This window comes from Dendrobates tinctorius, unplaced genomic scaffold, assembly GCF_039654945.1.
Source record: "Dendrobates tinctorius isolate UK_male_01 unplaced genomic scaffold, ASM3965494v1 ptg000027l, whole genome shotgun sequence".
Taxonomy (NCBI): domain Eukaryota; kingdom Metazoa; phylum Chordata; class Amphibia; order Anura; family Dendrobatidae; genus Dendrobates; species Dendrobates tinctorius.
In genome coordinates this window covers 12,727,662-12,751,161 of record NW_027361695.1, presented here as the reverse complement: position 1 = coordinate 12,751,161, position 23,500 = coordinate 12,727,662, and the positions used below count along the sequence as shown (strand labels likewise).

Sequence of the window (23,500 nt, the reverse complement as noted above, 5' to 3'; positions counted from 1 at the left end):
AGCAGAATATAGCAAAACTGCTGCAATTTACATCACAACCACCCAGTGACTACAAAGAGACACATGTAGCATAAACATCTCCCAGCAGAATATAGCAAAACTGCTGCAATTTACATCACAGCCACCGGGTGACTACAAAGAGACACATGTAGCATAAACATCTCCCGACAGAACATAGCAAAACTGCTGCAATTTACATCAAAATAACCAGGTGACTACAAAGAGACACATGTGGCATAAACATCTCCTGGCAGAAAATTCTGAAATTCCTTTTTATTTTTATTTTTTTTTAATTTTTTTACAGCAGTCACATCTCTCAGAATACTTTGAGCGAAGAGTCAATAAAGAACAATAATAATGACCAGACAGTGCAAAAACTATGGAGAGTACAAGATCTACCAGATTTAATTTTGGCTGCATTGATATCAGAATGTACTCCTTTGGAGTACAGAAGATGGCAGTGATGGGTCAGCTCAGCACCCGTGTCTCACTAACTCTGGGGATAAACTGCGGCTTCAGGAGTTTGGGTCGCTAAGCAGAGCACTCAGAGGATGTGACAGGGGCTGACCCATCACTGCCATCATCTGTACTCCATATCAGAACGTTCTGATATCAATGCAGCCAAAGGAGGGAAAATGGACTGGGGAAAGAAGGGGTATGGAGGTCACTTATACGAAAGGTTTTTTTTCAAGAAATAAAGAGAATCTGTCAGCAGATTTTTTGTTTGTAATCTGAAGGCATCATAACGTAGGGGCTGAGACCCTGATTCCAGTGATGTGTCACTTACTAGGCTGCTTGCTGTCATTTTTTTTTACTGCTAAATCACTGCTAAAAATCTAGCAGTGCTCTGAATGCTGAGCTCTGTATAACCCACCAATTGGTTGCTTATGTGCAATTTTTTTTTCACAGGTATGAAAAAAAATCCCCTAATAAAGTGATTTGCAAAGTTTCATAACTTTCCACGCTGGAAAAAGTTTAAAAAGAAAATGAAAGTTTAGTTCTTTCTTTAATGTTTGTGTTTCTTAAGCTAAAAGTAAAGGTAAGGAAAGCAAACAATATATAATATTTATATGTATAGCTAGCAGCATATATGGACAATAATATATAAAAAATGCTTCTAATTTATTGTTAGAATCTGTTTCTGGGGTAAATGATACATTTGTTGGGTCGCTTGTGACCACTCCTACTCTCACTAAGCTCCGCCCCTTTAGAGAAAAGAGTCGGCAGGGCAGAAAAAAAAAGTTGCGATTTACTGCCTGAATTTGGCATCTTTTTTTTCTACGCCAGATAACTGATGATGGGCATGTGATGAGTTCTCCTCATTTTATTCTTTGGATTGGTTCCATTTTGCAATGGTTCACGGGCAGATCGGAACATTTACAGCTTCCGCTCTTTATTCTTTCTTTTTTTTTTTTCCATGAAATCTTATATTTCATTCAGATCCGCGCGGATTTTCCCTAAAGGGTTTGCAGCCACCAAACTCCCCAGAGGAGCGAAGGTCTCAGCTCTGCGCGTCAGATCGTTGCCACGTACGCTGCACGCCATCAGCTCGGGAAGGGTCACCGATGGGTTTTCTTCCAGGCAGTCATGATTGCTTCCAGATAATATTGCTTTGTTTGGAAGATGTAAAGACATAAGAGCGTCCTGAGAATGAAGAAAGCTCGGCCATTTCTCATCCTACAATGTTATCTATGTTCCATCTTCACTTGGAAGAAATTTTACTTTAGAGTCCAACCTTTAATGAAGGTCCCCTTTAAGCCGTCCCCCGTCCCCACCTCCCCAGCGATCCGCTGTGATCAGGGGGAAAACCACAGTGAGTGATGGAGTCTCTGCAGCGCCACCACTGGACAAACTAAAAATTACACTCTGCCTATTGGGAAAAATAAGATAATCTGTAATCTGGAGGCCCTCACCTCTCAGCTCCATCTATCTATTTTCCGTCTATCTATTATCTATCTATACTGCTCAAAGAAATAAAGGGAACACAAACAGCCTGTTGCAAATGGGATAGTGTTCCCTTTATTTTTTTGAGCAGTATATTATCTATTATCTATCTATCTATTATCTATCTATCTATCCATCATCTATCTATCGCTCCATCAATGTATCTATTATCTATTTCTCTATCTATTATCTATCTATCGATAGAAAAAAGTTTAAAAAACAGCACAAAATGGAAAAAGGATTTGGGTGCAGGTCCTCCAGGTACATACCAAACCTCCAAATAAACTACTATGGTGTACTGCTTTCTTTTTTGATGGACTATCTATCTATCTATCTATCTATCTATCTATCTATCTATCTATCTATCTATTTATCCATTATCTATCTATATTTTATCTATCTATTTATCTATCTATTATCTATCTATTTATCTATCTATTATCTATCTATTTATCTATTATCTATCTATTATCTATCTATTATCTATTATCTATCTATTATCTCTTATCTGTCTATTATCTATCTATCTATCGATAGATGATAGATAGATAGATAGATAGATAGATAGATAGATAGATAGATAGATAGAGGAAGGGCAGACAGATAGATACTTTACTCCTCTATTCCAGGAAATCCTGTTCCGCTTTATCTGTCTTTTACAATATTCTGTTTACTAAAGTATTAAAAGAACAATCTTTCCGTCTTTCCGTGACGACAGACCCCGGTGATGGAGGAATAGGACAGCTGCCGGTCCATCACCCTGAGCCTCAGTGATAGAGGGGCTGTACCTGTAGGGTGGGGGACGGGGCAGGTGCGGCATCGGTGATACGCTCTCTACACTCTGGATACATGGAAGGAGCGGCGGAACAACTACCTGAAGTTTGTTCTGTTTATCACATAGGAATAATATGTTTACAAAACACATTACTGTATCTGCCATTATTCCATGGGTCACATAACATCTCACACCAGGACCTGACGGGGTCAAGAAATAACTTCCATCAGGCCTCATTCACAGGTCAGTATTCGGTCAGTGTTTTTCATCAGTGTTTTTATGATAAAGCCAGGAGTGGAACAATCAGAGGTAAGCTGTAACTGAAAGCGTGACACTCATTCTGGGCTTTGGAGACACTCCTGGATGAGGCATGCAAATACTGATGAAATACTGATGAAATACTGATGTGTGGATGAGGCCTTAGAATGATTCATTACGTCCTTCAGATTTCTTCTGTATTTTTTTTTCTCTGGTTCTTTACTTTCAAGGCAGAGCAGTGAATGTATAACTGCAGCCAGTGGAGAGAACTTGAAGCTCGTGGACCCCAATGCAAAACCTCCAAGAGGGTCCTCAACTATCATGGCTATCTAATAATATTGGTCTTCCAAAGGGAATGTGAAAACATCTGCTAAAATGTTGCCCTATGTGGTGCGCTAAGACGTTCTCTTAAAGGGGTTGCGTATGACTAGCATATGGGATCAGTGGTGGTCCAACACCTGGCACCCCTACCAACGAGCTGACAATGGCCGGATGGAAGCAGCGAATGGAGCGGACCGGGGATTGTCCAGAACTCAGCTATCGATGGCTGATCTTTAAAGTAAGTCATCAATATCAAATTGTTGGGGTCTGAGACCTGACAACCCCTCTGACCATTTCCGACTCCATACACTGCGCGCCTCCGCCTCCCACAGGACCTGCTGAGAGCTGATCAGTGGGTGTGTCAGACCACCATCGCACTAATATCCTGGGGACAGGACGTCATATGTCATTGCTGAAGTATCCCTTTAATTTCTCAGCAGATACATATGGAGCACAGTCCCTTTCCTATAAACAATAAAAGTCATACAAGAGATCACAGACCTCCAAGGTGAGATCTAATCTTGCAATTATTTTCCAATCGACATTACATTATGCGTTAAACGTCAAAGAGGTTCTGCAGCAGCTGGAGCTGGGCACATTTCAATTTCTGCAGATCCCATGGTTCTGTATAGCAGGGGAGCATCAAGGGCGCTTTTGACTTTAAGGAACACCTCCAGACAATCTCCTTTTGGTCCATAAAGAATTGTCTGTGTCATTCTCAGCCCTGTGGTTTTGCCAGGTGATGTGAAAGCACACAGACCATTTTTATGCACGGTAAGTGACAGAGGGGAAAGGGATAAAACAGCTGCATTAGCTGCAATGGCGGATTCCCTTTTCTGCAGGACAAGGTCTGTTACAGCGACCGCTGTGTATAATTACTCTATAGGTGTTTCGTTAATCGTATATCCTCCAGGTTGCATTATTCGCCCCAATATAGAGAAATTTCAGCGAGCAAAACAGTGAGTGTTGTCATAGAGAATTGGCAGGTCTGACTCCGGGGACTCATCTATACACGTCATGTGTTTATAGTGGAGGAGGAAGACTCCCATCATCCATGCTGCGTTCAGTATCTCACCATCCATAGCATTCTTATCTGATGTATGACATATGGCCGCTGGCTCTTCCTTATTCCATTTATCTAGGGTTTGGCTCTAGTGCTCCATTAGTGCTTATCACCATGATCCTTGTGCAGATGGTACATGAATATCTATTCAATGGGGAATTTAAAGGGATAGGGGGGCGGTCCCGAGACGGACTGGGTTGTCCATTATTTAAGGGTGGGTGTCAAAATGATGTGAGAAGATACAACCATGGCTTTCTTTTCCCAACATCACAAGTTATCTGCCATTTAAAGGATAGGAGAAGATATTGCTGACCTAGAATACGTGTACCCTTTCTCCATTGATGATCGGGATCTGCTGAGCCAGTTATCCGTTTTTTTTGGTAAAATCCCCAGCGATTAGGGAATTGTCCCCTTTCGAATTGATAAAAGAAACTAGGGGCGTAAGTATCGCGGTCGCAGAGGGTGCGACCGTAACCAGGTCCGTGCACTTGAGGGGCCGGCCGACGCCAAAGCCATGTTGATTTCGCATCGTCGGACATATATTCTGGTGAAATGTATTGCGGTGCAGAGACTCGCCGGCTTCCTGCACCGCAATACACGGCCCCGGCCAAACGGAGGCCAGCAGCTGACATCGGCATGCCTGTGATGAGCAGCGCATGGTAGTATCGTCATACACTGCCCATGCTGGGACGCTGAAGTCTGGCTACAGAAAAGCGCAGCGTGAGAGTGAAGGGCAGGTGAGAATAGTCAGCTGTTTCCTTTCAAAATGTGCTGGCTGGACAAAGAGGCATTATATCATGATGGGGGACATGATTCCAGAATGGGGACAATATAGCACAATAAGGGACAATATAGCAGAATAGGGACATTATAGCAGGATGGGGGACATTTTACCAGAATAGGGACAAGATTCCAGGAAGGGGACGTAATATCAGGATGAAGGACATTATACCAGGATGGGGGGCATTATAATAGCATGAGGGACATTATACCTGGTTAGGAGACATTATTCCCGGATGGAGACATTACACCATGATGAGGAACATTATGCCAGGATGGGGGACATTATACCAGGATGGGGGCTCTTATATCAGGATGGGGGACTTTTACCAGACTAGGGACAATATACCTGGATGGGGGCTGTTATACCAGGATGGGGACATTATACCAGGATGGAGACGTTATGCCATGATGGAGGACATTATAACAGGATGGGAGATATTATACCAGAATAGGGACAATATGCCAGGATGAAGGACGTTATCCCAGGATGGGGGGGCATTATACCAAGATGGGGACATTATACCATGATGGGGGACATTATATCAGGATGGGGGACATTATACCATGATGGGGGACATTATACCAGGATGGGGGATATTATACCAGGATGGTGGACATTATACCAGAATAGGGACAATATGCCAGGATGAAGGACGTTATCCCAGGATGGGGGGGGCATTATACCAGGATGGGGACAATATGCCAAGATGAAGGACGTTATCCCAGGATGGGGGGACATTATACCATGATGGGGGACATTATATCAGGATGGGGGACATTATACCATGATGGGGGACATTATACCAGGATGGGGGATATTATACCAAGATGGTGGACATTATACCAGAATGGGGGAGATTATGCCGGGATGTAAACATTATGCCAGAATGGCAGACTTTATACCAGAATGGGAAACATTACACTAGGATGGAGACATTATACCAGGAAGGAGCCAATGATGGGGGAAAATGTTACAGCATGAGACCCAGGATGGGGGGAATTATTACTGAAAGGGGACCAGAATGGGAGAAATTATTACAAGAAGGAGCCAAGACGGGGGACATTGTAACATGGGGTGTGAACACATATGTCTTTAGAGGATCTCGAATACTACATGGGCCCATACATCTGATCAACATGCAGGTGGGGGCTCAGGGGCAAATTTTGCACCAAGGCCCATCGGACTCTAGTTATGCCACTGGAAGAAACCTTACGATTTTGGGAAGACACTTTTAAGGTTTTGAGTGGACATGTTTGCTCTACTTTAGACACTGATATTGGTGGTCTCTGACAAGTATGGCAGAGATTTGTCGTTTTGCAGAGACCACAGTTGAAGGAGGACAGTTGCAGTTGGAACTGAGTTTGACCACCTTCAACATAGGAGGACGAATCACCATAAATGGTATGTGCATTATGGAGCACAACAGTATTATGCCATGCAGGACCATAGGGAGCACTGCGTTGTAGGCTCTACTGTGTGAAAAGTACTGCACCATATTCCTGCTATAGACACACAAGTAGAATATTGCTGGTTCTCCAGGATTTTTGGGGGGCAATTTTGCATTTCTTCTATGAATGCATTGCCACCATACACAGGACCGTGCATGAGCAGAAAATAATAATTATCAGATACTGCCAGTGAGTTGTGACTGAGCCATGGTCCCATGTGACCTAGGGTGCCAACTGCAGATTAGCTGCGGAGTCAGAGTAGATGACAGATTCCTCAAACCAGTGAGGACCCATGAACTAACTATGCCAGAAGTGGAGCCTGTCGCTGAGACATGATTCACATCCAACGCAGTGAAGAATTAGTTCTCTATGGGTAACATCCTTAGTAGAGATGAGTAATTTGATTTACGCTGCCCTGGTCCGGCATCCGGCATCCGATCCTTACCTCCATTGCGTTCGGTCTTTTCTTCTACACCCGGCATTCTCAAACTGGTATTTTCAGTGCCTCTTGCATTTAAGTTATGATATCGCAGAGACTAATGAATTCCAGAGGTGCCCAGAATGCCATGGTGAGGATGTTGGGTGAAGAGAAGAAGTCCCGCTGCCATAGAAGACTGGAATAGATGCCGTACCAGGGCAGCTTGAGTTGGCATGTTCATCTCCAATCCTTGGTCATGTTGTAAGGCTCTTTAAAGAAGCCCTCCTCCTCTTTCCATTAATATTTTTATCCTCTTAATATATTGCAATCATCATATTATACAGCACTGTGTACTTACAATTGCTCATTTTGCCTTTCTACCCAGTTAATTGTTCTCTTTTCTCTGCAGAACCAGGACTTCTCTACTCCCCGCATTTATCATTACCCTCGTCAACTCCTGAGCCAGCTGCTCCATCCCTCTTTTGCCAGAGCCTTTTTTTCATTGACTCATGACTAATACAGGGAAAATTGACCTCCTGTTTCTACATAGAGCTTCGAAGCATTCAGCTCATTAGTTTTTAATCATGTCATAAACCCAAAGGAAAAGAGAAGAATTAGCTGGGTAGAAAGGTAAAATGAGTAATTGTAAGTGCACAGTGCTGTATAATATGATGACTGCAATATATTAAGAGGATAACAATTTTCAGAGGAGTAGGAGGAGGGCTTCTTTAAACAGTTGGTTGTTGACCTACAAGGTAGCTATCTCCAATGGGGAGCACTAAGAGGCCATGAGTACCAGGAAGACATGATAAATTGTCCAACATGCAATATATCAATCCTCCTACATGAAGAAAGCAAGCTTAAGACTATCAGAAACATTAGCCTTTAACTTGCAAGCAATTTCGCCCCTACCATATTTTTCACTTTTCAGTTTGCATTGCAAAACTTTCGAGGCAATCCCATCCCTTTAAGAATAATCCCATCCAAAATCTCTGTTTTTATATCCCATGGAGTAATATCAGTAGATTTCTAAAACCGACTTGACACCACTAATCGCTTATCAAGACACACTGTGTAATATTTTATTTCCCCTCCGGTGGCGCTGCAGGAAAATTGAACACTTGAAGCTGGATTTTTGGAGCGATCACAACTGATCACTCTCAGGAAGGACGCTCTATGGTCATCTTATCTCCAGGGGACCATTCTAACAAACAAGGATTGATGGATGACCCCCTTAATGGAACTCTTCCCTTTCCAAAGAACAAAACTCCGAAACTTCAAATTTAAGTAAAATTTTTCAAAAGGACATTTTTGGAAAACGGAAAAACTAAAATACGTCAAACGCCAAAAAGACATGTACATCATGTATGTCTTTAAACCGACGACGACCGAACGCCTGAAGATCCAGATATGATCAATATTATCCCCATTAATTAAAAAAAGACATAAAACCAAATAAACATTTCCGTAACAAATTTTACCCGGGGATTGTTGGATAAATTGTATGCAGGGAATTTTCACGAAATCCTATATCTTGTGTAAATAAAGTGACATCCTAATAAGAAATCCACGATAAGTGGGAATAATATTCAAAAACCGTGCTGTAATAGCTGATGCTGGATCCGTATATGTGGCGCCCCTGAGGCTCAGTCGCCACAGAGGTACTGCACCTTCTCCTAAGGTGTAGTGCCCCACCATCCAGGTAAGGTGGGAACTCCTTTCCACGCTCCAACACTCGCACCCCACACAACAGGGTAGTTCTGCACAACCACATTGCGGCTCAGTGCTTAGAGAGTAGCAGAGCACCTCTGGTGGTTCCCTGCTTGGAGCACTGGATGTGCTGGGAGGTGGGTGGAGTTAAGATACATAAAAGATACATAAAAGAGTGGGAAAGTGTAGGATGACAGGTCAGTCTGACAGAAGGTCAGTCGGGTAGGAAGTCACTCAGACAGGAGTGAGGATCCCTGGAAGAAGGGATGGAGGAAGGAGTGCTGCAGCTGCCTCAGTGATCTGAGCCAGCTGGCACGGGAAAGGGAAAGAAGGAGAAAGACGTAGAACTGCAACCTAAGCTTCCATAAGAGAGAGAAAGATCAGTACAGAACGAAGGAGTAGGAGAACAGAGAGGAGACGTGGGTCGGAAGAGGAACCCTGCCTATAGGTTCTCAGCGCAAGGCCGAGGCCCGGTCCCCGAGGTTGTATGGACACTTATGGCTCTGCAGCAGACACCGGTGGAGTAGTAGGCTGTAAATGCACTACTCCCATCCAAGACTTGGGACACAACAGCAACACGGATAGAGAGCCGGGACTCAGGAGAAGGGAGTCCCCAAAGCAGGCTACAGCTGTCTGCCGTACGAGTAGAATTGTTAGGAACATCTGACAGGAGGAACTCCAGGGTACCATGGTACTGGAGATCTTCACACTTTAAGGCGCAATAGATGAGTCGTTCAGGAAAGGTACATGTTGGCGGAGTGTTGGAGAGGAGTTTTCCATCTGGCCTGGAGGTCGGCTGAGTCTCTGACCCGGAGGACACGGCCCGGAGGCAGGCACCCTTGTGTACCGCAGACTGTGAGTAAAAGCTTTGGAACTGCAAGCCTCGGTGTCCTCCATTCATTCTTGCGCCAACCCGCTCAGCACCGCTACATCTGGGTACCATCCTTTACACTGCCTGCGCCTTTCCACAACCATTACAACTACACTGCCCTGGGACATCAGCCCTGCCTGTGGAGGGCTATACCATCACTGCTGTCCCAGAGGATCTGTCTGCAGCGTCGACTTAACACCTCCCTTGCCGAGCACCACCGGTGGCGTCACGAACTATTAACTACATTCCCCCATTACTTGGGCACCCAGGGCCACGGACCGGGTCACCGCTGCTGTGACACATTCCCCTGACCCCGGCCCGGTACCGAGTACCCCACAGCCCTGGGAGGGCGGCCCATATACACATGTCAGATTAATATGTCATATGCAAATTAGCATATGTTCAGATTATTGCAAACACCTCATATAAAGAGGTAGAAGCCATTTATTGCTCTGCTTAACAAATCAGATTTACAAGAATGTGGCGATTTGCCACAACGTGTACAAATATCTATATTTTTATATTTGCATAAATGATTGCATCATATAAATATTTAAATCTTTGTAAAATATATTTTTAGGGTAAAGTAGGATTTTCTTTCATTTCCAGCAGCCTCCTGGTTTTTCCCCCTTTACAAGTCTGCATGTCGTTGATAAATGTTCAGAAATCTAATACAGGGAGGAGGGGGATACAGCTGCAATTTCCCTTTATTAAGTCTATGAGGACATAAGCTTTTAAAAAAAAGGGGACACATCTGGTTGCAACAATGGCATCACAGCAAGAAATTGTGGACAGAGAAAAAATTCAGAAATGTAAAGTTACAGAGCGGGGTCACCAAGTGCTTGGGGAGGAGAGTGCACAAAAAAGTCACCAACGCTCTGCTGACTCCATGACTGCAGTGTCCAGACCTGCTATGATATTAACATCAGCACAAACACTGCACCCAAGCCGGGAGCTTCATGGCCGAGCTGCTGCATTCAGCCGTACATCACCAAGCACGATGCTGAGTGTCGGATATAGTGGTGTAAAGCCGCCACCACTGGACTCTGGAGGAAAAGTGTTCTGCTCAGTGACGGATGACACTTCTCTATCTGGTGTCCGATGGACAAGTCTGGGTTTGGTCAATGCCAGGAGAACGTTACCCCCTGACTGCATTGTGCCTGCTGTACAGTTTGGTGGAGAAGGATAATGCTATGGGCTTCTTATCAGAAGTGAAGGGAAATCTTAATATATCCGCACAAGATATTGTGGACAATTGTAGCTTCTAGCTTTGTGGGAAGAGTTTGGAGAAGACCCTTTTCTTTTCTGTTCCCCATGACTTTGCTCAGTGCCCAAGGTCCATACAGACATGGTTGAGGGACATTCCTGGAAGAACATGACCGGCCTCACAGGGCCCAGACCTTAACCCTATCCAACACCTTTGAGAGGAACTAGACCAGAGATTGTACAGTAAGAAGCAAAAATTTCCGACAGATATCTCCAAAATCTTGTAGAAAACCTTCCTAGAAGAGCAGGAGCTGTTATATTTGCAGAGGGGTAGACTCCATATTAATGTCTATGGATTCATAATGGGAGGTCGGAAAAGCTCCTGGAGGTGTACTAATAATTTAGTCCCTATAGTTTACATCTATTGCTGCTTGGATGGTGGATACACTTGAAGTTGGGAATATTGGCTGCAGTGGTCAAGTCATGTTGACCTGTCATCCACCGTGGAGAAAGGATTACTCACATGATGTCCATCCCCATGGTATAACTTACATACAGTATATTCACGTGTTGTCCACATGGATAGGACATCAGTGAATGAGCACTACCCCCGACCCACTTTCTCTAATTGCATCTCCTAAGTTCATAGCTTGGGGACAAAGTCTCTGAGCCAGGAAACAATGGGTGCATTAAGAATTTACAGCATGTCATCTGCTCTGTTAATTGAGCTGTATTTATGTTCTCTCAGAAGATCCCATTAATTGTCAGTTTATTCTAGATTTATTTTTTTAACATTTTTATTCACTTTTCTCTATAATTTTTTTAGTGGAATATTTAAGGGGTTTCTCAGTAGTGGGATATTAATGATCTTTCTTTAGGATCAATATCACATCATTTGAAGTCCAACACCTAACACCAACATCGATCAACCATTACCAGCTCAACCGGATGTAAACACCACCGCTCTGGTAAACTGGTAAACCATTTAGTAGCCGATCCCGGGCAGTAGTCTACTGCTAGACCACTATGAGGTCCGAGAGTCAGGGGGTACTCAGGATGCAGATAAAGATGTACACAACGGTGAAGGAAGGAGCCATTGATTTCTTGTTCCACCATTTAGTGGTGCGAGCAGGACATTGGCGGAACAGGGATAAGTCAGCAGCTTTTATTTTATTTTATCTTATAAGGGACTGTGGGGGCATGATAATTTGTGTGGGGGCTCTGGGACTTTGTATATAGGAGACTTTGGGGCTTCATACTGTGTATAGGAGACTGTGGGGCATCATACTGTGTATGGAGGGCAGTGGTAGCAAAATATTGTGTGGTTAGGATTATGAGGGCAACACACTGTGAGGTGCAAGCATGCTGTGTAAAGGGATGTTGGAGCATCATTATGTGTGGGGGGCTCTGAATGCATCATACAGTGTATAGGGGACTGTGGGGCATCATATGGTGTACAGGAGACTGTGCAGCATCATACTGTGTATAGGAGACTGTGCGGCATCATACTGTGCATAGGAGACTGCAGGGCATCATACTGTGCATAGGAGACTGCAGGGCATCATACTTTGAATAGAAGACTGTGGGGCATCATATGGTGTACAGGACACTCTGGGGCATCATACGGTGTACAGGAGACTGTGCGGCATCATACTCTGCATAGGAGACTGTGGGGCATCATACTGTGCATAGGAGACTGTGCGGCATCATACTGTGCATAGGAGACTGTGCGGCATCATACTGTGCATAGGAGACTGTGGGGCATCATACTGTGCATAGGAGACTGTGGGGCATCATACAGTGTATAGGAGACTGTGGGGCATCATACTGTGTATAGGAGACTGTGGGGCATCATACTGTGTGTAGGAGACTGCAGGGCATCATACTTTGTATAGAAGACTATGGGGCATCATATGGTGTACAGGAGACTGTGCAGCATCATACTGTGTATAGGAGACTGTGCGGCATCATACTGTGCATAGGAGACTGCAGGGCATCATACTTTGAATAGAAGACTGTGGGGCATCATATGGTGTACAGGACACTCTGGGGCATCATACGGTGTACAGGAGACTGTGCGGCATCATACTCTGCATAGGAGACTGTGGGGCATCATACTGTGCATAGGAGACTGTGCGGCATCATACTGTGCATAGGAGACTGTGCGGCATCATACTGTGCATAGGAGACTGTGGGGCATCATACTGTGCATAGGAGACTGTGGGGCATCATACTGTGTGTAGGAGACTGCAGGGCATCATACTTTGTATAGGAGACTGTGGGGCATCATATGGTGTACAGGACACTGAGGGGCATCATACGGTGTACAGGAGACTGCGACATCATACTGTGTGTAGGAGACTGCAGGGCATCATACTGTGTATAGAAGACTGTGCGGCATCATACTGTGCATAGGAGACTGTGGGGCATCATACTGTGCATAGGAGACTGTGAGGCATCATACTGTGTTTAGGAGACTGTGGGGCATCATATAGTGTACAGGACACTGTGGGGCATCATATGGTGTACAGGAGACTGTGCGACATCATACTGTGTTTAGGAGACTGTGGGGCATCATATGGTGTACAGGAGACTGTGGGGCATCATATGGTGTACAGGACACTGTGCGGCATCATACTGTGTATAGGAGACTGTGGGGCATCATACTGTGTATAGGAGACTGTGCGGCATCATACTGTGTTTAGGAGACTGTGGGGCATCATACGGTGTACAGGAGACTGTAGGGGCATTATACTGTGTTTAGGAGACTGTGAGGCATCATACTGTGTTTAGGAGACTGTGGGGCATCATACTGTGTTTAGGAGACTGTGATGCATCATACTGTGTTTAGGAGACTGTGGGGCATCATACGGTGTACGGGAGACTGTGGGGCATCATATGGTGTACAGGACACTGTGGGGCATCATACTGTGTATAGGAGACTGTGGGGCATCATACTGTGTATAGGAGACTGTGCGGCATCATACTGTGTTTAGGAGACTGTGGGGCATCATACGGTGTGCAGGAGACTGTGGGGCATCATACGGTGTACAGGAGACTGTAGGGGCATTATACTGTGTTTAGGAGACTGTGAGGCATCATACTGTGTTTAGGAGACTGTGGGGCATCATACTGTGTTTAGGAGACTGTGGGGCATCATACGGTGTACAGGAGACTGTAGGGGCATCATACTGTGTTTAGGAGACTGTGATGCATCATACTGTGTTTAGGAGACTGTGGGGCATCATACGGTGTACAGGAGACTGTGGGGCATCATATGGTGTACAGGACACTGTGCGGCATCATACTGTGTATAGGAGACTGTGCGACATCATACTGTGTTTAGGAGACTGTGGGGCATCATACTGTGCTTAGGAGACTGTGGGACATCATATGGTGTACAGGAGACTGTAGGGGCATCATACTGTGTATAGGAGACTGTGGGGCATCATACTGTGTATAGGAGACTGTGCGGCATCATACTGTGTTTAGGAGACTGTGGGGCATCATACGGTGTGCAGGAGACTGTGGGGCATCATACGGTGTACAGGAGACTGTAGGGGCATCATACTGTGTATAGGAGACTGTGGGGCATCATACTGTGTATGGGGCAGTTGTAACAAAATATTGTGTGGTTGGGATTGTGAGGGCAACACACTGTGAGGTGCAAGCATGCTGTGTAAAGGGATGTCGGAGCATCATTATGTGTGGGGGGCTCTGAATGCATCATACTGCAAATGGGAGATTGTGGGGGCATCTTACTGTGCATGGGGGGCTGTGGTGGCATAATGCTTTGTGGTGGGAACTATAAGGGCATCACTCTATGTGAGGTACTATCATATAAAAGGTTGTAGACGCATCACATTGTGTTTGGGGGGCTGTGGATGCATCATACTGTGTACGATAGACTGTGGGGGCGTCACACTGTACATGGAAGACTGCGGGGGAATCATACTGTGTTTGAAGGGCAGTGGTGGCATAATAGTGTGCAGTGGGACTATGAGGGCATCACACTATTTGAAGTGCTATAATACTGTGTAAAGAGTTGTAGGGACATCATATTGTGTGGGGGTATGTGGATGCATCATACTGTGTATGGAAGAGCGTGGGGGCATCATACTGTGTATGGAAGAGCGTGGGGGCATCATACTGTGTATGAAGGGCAGTGGTGGCATAATACTGCATGGTGGGGATTATGAGGGCATCACACTATGTGAGCTGCTATCATACTGTGTAAAAAGATGTAGGGGCTCCATATTGGCTGTGGGGGGCTGTGGATGCATCATACTGTGTAGGGGATTGTGGGGCCCTCATACTGTCTGTGTGGGAGGGACACCAGTGACAAATGAAGCAAACGTGTGCTTCAGAGCTGCTCTCCCTACTGTAACCTGCAGACATAGACATTTTGGAGGTTCCTGGTACCTCAAAGACAAAAAAAAGTATTACCAGACATGGATGGAGGAGACAACCTTCATGCATTTTCGTCTATCCATGTCTGACCCTAGTGAATGATAATCCTACGCCATATCCTCGCTCCTCTATATCTACAAGCCTACATGGGCCGAATGCCATATTTATGAAGCTCCTGCTCCGCATTTCCCAACAGGACCAAATGTGTTAGGAAAAGAAAGCGAGCAGGACTCATTTACCCCAGTCCTGCCTGGCCGTGTGATATGTGTCTTACATATGGCGGGTGTCTTCTACTGTAATGTTTCTTCCGGCTGTTTCTAATCATTGCCCTGTTATTGTGCATAGGAGTAGGAACAGCGGAGAAGATTGATGTCAGAAAATAATGCTGAATTTGTAGTATGTGATGAATAGTGATGGCCATGTCTGTGTGTATGGGCACCGATTGCCCCCTGGGACGGCACACAAGAGACCGGGCCACCTGAAGGTTGAGATATGGCTGACATGGGACCCATAAATCTCCCCCATACTATTTCATTAGTGCATATTCCCACAATATATTGTTGCTTTCATTTTTAAGATTCTGCAGCACATTTAGCTGCAGTCCTATGTAAAACCACCTGCATGTGAGTGTACATAGATGTTATTGTCCTCACATATGGTAACCTTGCCGGACCTTCACTCTCCTCTCCCTCGATCATCAACCCATTTTTTTCCATACAACCAATCGTACAATTATCTTTCCAGAGTGATGAGCCCCATAGGATCCCCCTACAGATCCAAGACCCGATAGACGCCTGGCTTATAGGCATTACTGGAAGACATAGTGGGCCGAGATATCAGCGCAGACAGGCGCGTCCCTAGAGAACGATGACAGGCTGATTGGTATTATATAGTGACTCGCGGACCTGCTGCGGTGTCACATTAATGAATGGTCCCCGCGCTACATCCGCTACACGCCACACCGGGGGATCTTATAGGGTTTTTTCCCCCAATGCCTGAATGAATTCACTATAAATATTTGAGGCTGACGAGCGGCTACAGAACGCAACAACGAATGTCCCAAGCCGGCCATTACTCAGCCCTCCATAACCTTCAGATGATGAATGCAACAGTCCCCTGTGTGCCGTCTCAGGGGGCCATGCCGAAACATAGGGGACACGGGTAACGGGTATATGGCCGTCACTATTCATCATATAGGGAAAATTGACTTTAAATCCTTCCCATGGGATGAATCCGACCGTACTCCTATATACGTACCGCTATATCACAAGGATAAGAAAGATCACGATGAGCCGCTACAAGCTGCAATAACTATCATCTATTATCTATCTATTATCATCAATCTATTATCCATCTATTATCTATCTATCTATCTATCTATGTCTATCATCTTTTATCTATTATCTATCTATCTATTTATCTATTATCATCAATTTATTATCCATCTGTTATCTATCTATCATCTATAATCTATCTCATAAAATATTAATACATACATACAATAATAAAAAAAGTAAAATAATGTGCTAGTACATTCACAGACCTGCAATATAGCTACTTAGCACCAAACGTGACAAGATTTTGGTTGCACATATAAATGTTGATGTCGTACAACGTATTTAGCGTGTAAGCTTTTGGGACAACGCTACACTTAATAGTCTGGGAAAATTAGCATAGCAATCAGCACTACATTCGTAACCAGCCTCCATGGCACCTGATATTCAAGAGCAAGCCAATTAAAATGGGACATAGACCCTTTGCCAAACCATTTGATGGCCGGACTCTTTAGTTGCATGTTCCTATGTCGTAAAGTTGTGAGTGTGCGAGGAGTTGTGCCTGGATTTCCATTAATGCCATAAAATCAAAGGCATAGCCGTGATGGATGGGGCTTCTCCAAACCCAGAGAATATCTTTGATGTATTGTTAAGTCACCCAGTGAAACCGAGCCAATTTCCATTACAGCCCGTGCACCTTCACCGGCTCGGAGGTTTTGGCCCAATAACCCTTTAGCTTTTGGTTTTGCTACATCCTCATGACATTGGCCGTGCCGAGCACTATGGGTATTTTAGTGAATGATTTACAAGCCCTGCAATAGGACTACACAATATGTATGTTGATCTAGATCCCTGTCTGTAGACCCTATAGATGCACCGAAGACGATGAACGGGCATCATCTATAGGATCCAGATGTCGTGAAGGACCCTTAAGACGAAGCCAGGTTTCTATGAATGAACCTGGTACATGAGATAAACAAGTGATCGCTTCCTGTATCAGTCTCGGAGCATCATCCCTCCCTCCCCCGTGCACGTAGCTCGTCCATAGGTGGCGCCGTTTCATGGATCCGGTGCTGGTGACGCCTATGGAGGAGCTGGGTTATGGGAGGGCGCAGATGATGTGATTCCATAGCTCCAGTTGATTTTACTCTTCTAACGTGCAACCAAAGAAGCTTCCTAAATCAACGTATCCACCCCACCTCCCCATGTACTATCTGCAATGATAGAGACCAGCTCGGGCCTGTGTTTCCAATTTTCAGCAATTCATAGCTTCCTGCCTGTGCAACAGCCTGAGCATGGGTCACCCTGCCATATTCCTTCGCTTCCAAACATTATATAAGACCCCCCCAGTTCTCGCTGGACATCTGGTCCTTCCGATCAAGTTAGGCCAAAATCCACCTCTACGTCCTTCTGCACCCGTACATTCATGCATATTATAACCACACAAAAGCCTACAAAGACGTATAGAAGAAGTGATCGCACCTCCCCCCGCCATTGGTAGCTGCTGCAGAACCTCTTTCCAGACAAGGGTCCCAGCTGTGCATCATCATGATGGACAGCTCTTATCGGAGGAACTGCAGTTGATGTAACCTGATGATGACACTGGCATCAATGTAATAATCATACCCCAGACTTTAGGGGGGTCTCCTCCCCTTCCCCTATTGTTCTCACCTTCTGCTGCCTCCTCGCCATGTCGGTGGGCTGCTTGGCGTTGAACGGGTAGGCAATACACCTCATGACAAACACATAGAGCTGCAGCTTCCTTTTTCTCTCTTCTTCCTCCTTCTGCAGCTTTTCAAGCTCTTCTTTCTCCTTCTCGCTGACCACTGATGGACTAGGGCTGGATGGCCGGACGCTGCTGCTCCGACTGCTCGGTTGTAGCCCACCGGAGCTCTCGCTGGTCCTACTAGGAGACAAACGGGCCCCTGTGCTGGGTGCCAACACCTCCTTGCTTTCTTCTTCCACTATCTCATCCGATTCTTCCTCGCTGGAAGATGGGTCCAACATCTTGATAGGGTTGGAGCGACGGCGGAGAGGAAGAAGAAGAAGAAGACGAAGACGGTCTTTCGAAAACCGTGCACCCTAGTAATCCTGTGGAGGAGGCAGCAGCTCGCTCCAGATCAAGCAGGACCTGATATTGCAGCTAAGTGCAGACTAGGCATTGGCAGTGCTTACGTGTTTAACTCTCTCCTCCCCTGCACTCTTACTGGAGAATGGAAAGCGGATAGAGACAAAATACTGCCGATGGGGGCCGTCCCATTGATAATTTGTGGTTGTAATCTGCTAATGTGCTGCAGCAGATGGTGCCTCCTGCCTGCTCTTTGTCCACAGGCCAATAAATCTTGAGGATACAGGAAGATGACCAGGGAGGAATGAGATGTGTACTAAGAGCATGAGATCAATACTGGATGCTGGTGTAGGACCAAAATATGTATTATCCCGAGAGCCGCTGGATCGTTCTCCGTCATGGATAGAATTATCAGGAAGAAGCTTTATTTTCTGCGGAGGGCTACCCCCCTCCATCGGCTTCAGCTGGCCATACACATTAGATAATCATCGCCCCGGAGAAAACAATTCTGGCTACCGTCAGTCAAGGATTTGGTTTCTCAAGTTCATTCGACTCCTTGCAGTCAAAAATGTCATCTGATTGGTGGGTTTTTTTCAACCACCTGTAAGCTGACATTTATGGGGTGCACGGATTGTTTGCCTCCGCCACTCCCTGCAGGTGTTTTTTGTCAAGCAATCTAACTTTTTTTTTAAAAATTACCCACAGCTAATACTTTTTACCGTACGTGAAAAAAACGGTCCGAGTTCCATCAGTGTTTTGGATCAGCGTTTCATCAGAGTCTGGTCGGTGACAAATTTTAGCATCAGAGATTTGTTTGGAAGAAAAAAACTAATATGGGGGATTCTCAAGTATCCGAGTGTTGTATGAGTTTTTTCACTCATCCGTAGACTTGTATGTCAAGAATGATCCGTGACTCAGATCAAAATCATGTCTCCATGAGAGGCCGTTCAAATACACCGATGAGTTCACTATAGTTTCTTCTGCGGATGACCCAAGTTTAGTGCTTGGGCTGTTGGATCACTTGAGCTTGTCAGTTCTGGTCCGTTCTGTGCTATGTGGATCAGGGGTCTTCTCTGTCTTCAGACCCAAGTTTAGGTCAGAACGCGACCCGAAAAAATATCGGGCCGGAAAAGGACCAACGTTATGTTATGGGGCCACACACAAGTTACATTTTTTCTTTGGACCAAGTCAATGAACCCATCAAAAAAACTGGACCACACTGAGATAACAGTCTGATTTTCACGGACTGGCAAAATGCAGAAGATGGAGAAATTTTTTTTTTTTTTTACATCTTCTCCTCATCTGAGAAAATCAGATCACAGTCTGATCAAACTCTGATCAGCGTGTGATTAGCATGATCGACCCGATTCTCTCAGCTGGGAGAAAATACGCTGGTGGGACCCGGTACTAACAGGTATGACTTCACTCACTGAAAAATTTAGTTAGATCGTGAAAAATTTCTTTATGCCCTGATACTTTTTTACGGAAACTACATTGTTGATAAATATCCAAACTCCGGAACTTCCAAGAGCACATTAGCAGCCTTCACTGTGAACGCCACAAAAATACATTTCTTTTACTTTTGACATATCCCCAAAATCCTTTATTATTGCTTTTGACATCTCTTGCAAGCCTCAATTCATTTTCAGCTTTAGATAATCTGATTTGTGCCCGGCAGGTTCTGCAGACAGCATTATATTCTTCTTTAGATATGCCTCCCTCTTTCCATTTTATAAACATGTTTTTCTTCCTTTTTAGCATGTGCTTAAGTTCTGTGTTCATCCATCCTGGCTTCCTTAAATGCTTCCTATTCTTCCCTCTTTTCGGAATTGTTAACAACTGTGCTTTGAGAATTTCATTTTTCAAGATTTCCCATCCTTCCCAAACAAAAATTTTATTTTTTTTTTATTTTTCATGGCCATTGGAAGAAAAAAATTGCCTATTTGATGAACTGTCCAGAAGTTGTCAAAACTTGTACATTTCTGTCTATCGCTAACTTAGGTTACACAAAAAGTTAAAAAAAATTCAAAATCATTAAGTTATGAATGAACTGATCTGTACAGAATAAAAAACAAAAAACAGGCTAAAGACCCATCTTGTAAAAAAAAAAAAAAAGTTTGTCAAGTGTGGTCACCAATGGGTTTAAAAAATCCAGGCTTTGATCACTGTGCCATGGGACAAAGGGTGCAGCTCTGCTTTAACTCTATGAATATTCGCTGCAATTAATGAGCGTTCCCCAGGAAATAGAGATGCTCTGTGCAAAAAAAAAAAAAAATCTGCTTGGAGGGGGCTGAAAGTTATTTAGTGCAGGAGGGATCCCCTGGAGGAGGCTTCACATGCTCCTGTGTGCAGAGCTGAGATCACTCTGTGCACAAGGCAGGCACACAGGGTTAGTGAGCAAGCAGATGGATGGGGAGGGGGGTATGCCATGTGATAAGCCCTCCCAAGTGCAGGATGCTGCAGAGCTTAGTGTAGCGACATAGCAGAGTTGAGGTTGCAGTGTGATACAACTTAATGTGAGATCATGAGCTGTTTTCAATTTTTTGGAGGGGGCTGCAGATTTTAGTTTTATACAGCCAAAAATAAACAGTCTGATGATACATTTGTCTCTTTTACATCTGCACATTGGAAACTCTGGATCGGATTGTCAGTGTGGTGATAACACAACCGAAATGTGGTTGTTGCCAAAAATCCAAACCTGCAAAATTTTCTTAGGCGGCGACTTTGCCATCACGGATCATCAAATAAATTGGGGGCGTCTGCCAAATCGCAAATCTAAAATAGTCACTTTTTTTATTTTACTCACTTACATAGCAACATTAATTCCGCAGCACTTTACAGACATCATCACTGTCCCCATTGGGGCTCACAATCTAGATTCCCGAACAGTATGTCTTTGGAGTGTGGGAGGAAACTGGAGGAACCCAGGGAGAACATACAAAATCCTTGCAGGGGTTATACTTGGTGGGATTCGAACCCAGGACCCCAGGGTTTCAAGGCAGCAGTGCTAACCACTGAGCCATCATGCTGTCCACTTAACGGCAATTAGGCAACAGATTGCACAACTTTCATGGCAATGCCACCTAAGTCTCCGTAGTTTTAGGTCTAGTTGAGTCCCTGTTGGTGGGTGTGATCTCATGTAAATTCTCAAGAGACTGAGTTTGGAATTTGTCGGCGGATTTTTGATATCTAATCTGAGAGCTGCAAGACGTAGGATGTGGGAAGATGTGTAACTTCCTGGACTGCTTGCTGTAGTTTTAATAAAATGCCTGTTTTCTCTGCTGCGGATCTAGCAGTGCTCTGAATGCTGAGCTCTGAATAGCCCCGCCCACATCACTGATTGGCAGTTTTCTGTCTACACTTTGCATAGACAGAAAGCTGCCAATCAGTGGCATAGGCGGGGTAATACAGAGCTCTTAAATATGGAGGACTACATGGCAGGAGGTTTAATAGTCCTCTAGTGATAGTGATGTTATTAAAACTACAGAATGCAGCCCAGTAAGTTACACATCACTGTAATCAGGGTCTTTGTCCCTTACATTGTGCAGCTCTCAGATTAGATGTTAAAAAAACTTGTTACAGATTTCCTTTAGAGACACTAAATGAGTATGGAGTCTTATTGGTAATGCTCCATGGGAACAACATGCAAATTACATATTTTCAGGAAGGAAAAAAAACTATGTTTGGAGGTCGCTGCCATGTAAAGCAATATTTAACCTTTTAAAGAGGGCCTTGTACTGGACTGTACAATTAAAACTTAGTACACACCCCAACTGGCACTTCTCCTGGAACAGGTTTGATTTTTTGCATGTGCCCCTTCATGCCAAAGTTATGCAAATTTTCAGCCAACAAGGCATATACCACAGAACTTCTTTGTGGCCGTGGTTGTGTTTTGATCGGCCAGAGTAAGAGGACAAAAAGCAAACGCCCACATGGGGCTTTGGGTTGGTGGAAGGTAAAATTAAGGTGAAATTTTTGTCACAATTCCTCCCCTCAGTGTGTCATAGGCTCAATGTGTTGAACGACAGCTCAGTCATCCAGTCAGAGACTAGGAGGTGCTGAGCTTCTTTCAGATGCTCCCTGTTTCTAATTACCTCCCTGCTACTTAGCTGAGCTCTCAAGCCCAGACATAGCACACGCTCGGTGGTGCTGTTTGCTTGGTATTCTGTGCTCTGTTCATTGAGCTACTGCTGCCTGACTTTGGACGTTGTTCTGACTATCCATTTGCTCAAACCCTTTGCACTGATCCGTTATTGTCCTGGTATTCTGACCTTGGACAGTGACCTGACTTGGCCTTTGTCTTTGTCCCTTTTGCTTACTACACTCTCTTGGTATCCGACCTCAAAACATTTGACTATCCTGCCTCACGGCTTGTTGGTGTGTAGCATTACAATTTTATTCTTTATCACCGGTGAGGGGAATAACTTTGGAAGGTAGGGACACAGAAGATAATAAAAACCTGTTTCACAATCAGTGGAGCAGCAGCAACTAGAGAAGGTGATCAGTTAACACTACAAAATTCAGTGAAAAGTTTTTTTTCTGGAGCCTTACAACATGACTACAGCAGGTTCAGAAAATACTCTATTGGAGAAAGACAGACTAAAAAAGAATAATTTCTTCAGAAGGATTTCATCCAAAAATCTATTTCAATGTGCATTTAGGTCTTTCAAAGACAATTCCAGCAATACCTTTACATGGCCAGACTGTTACTCCAACACTGAGAAATCAGTGTATGAATTGATATGCAAATTAGGCCGAAGAACTCTTTGTAGATCTGAAGCCTCTGTCACTCCAGCTCTATTTCCCACCCAGCGCCGCCTCCTCCTGCTTGGATCCATACATCCATATAATTAGTTTCTGTAGAAAAATTTCCTTTAACTGCAAATTCCTGGGTAGAGTATAGGAAAATGTGTTTTCTAGACCAGACAACCCTTCTTTAATATTTAGGGT

At 44.5% G+C, this 23,500-nt stretch overlaps 1 protein-coding gene across 16 annotated transcripts in view; it reads right to left on the bottom strand.

The window, feature by feature from the left end:
- The window catches only part of CADPS (calcium dependent secretion activator), a 482,209-nt gene extending 463,518 nt beyond the window's left edge, over window positions 1-18,691 (bottom strand). For 5 of the 16 annotated variants that reach the window (XM_073569784.1, XM_073569785.1, XM_073569786.1 and 2 more), the window contains exon 1: window positions 18,154-18,687. In XM_073569784.1, the coding sequence (XP_073425885.1) occupies window positions 18,154-18,489 (336 nt within the window). In that variant the 5' untranslated portion in view covers window positions 18,490-18,687. Of the gene's footprint in view, window positions 1-18,153 lie in introns of all 16 variants that reach the window. The other 11 variants (XM_073569794.1, XM_073569795.1, XM_073569797.1 and 8 more) reach the window with 5 other exon arrangements.
- Window positions 18,692-23,500: the final 4,809 nt, after the last annotated feature.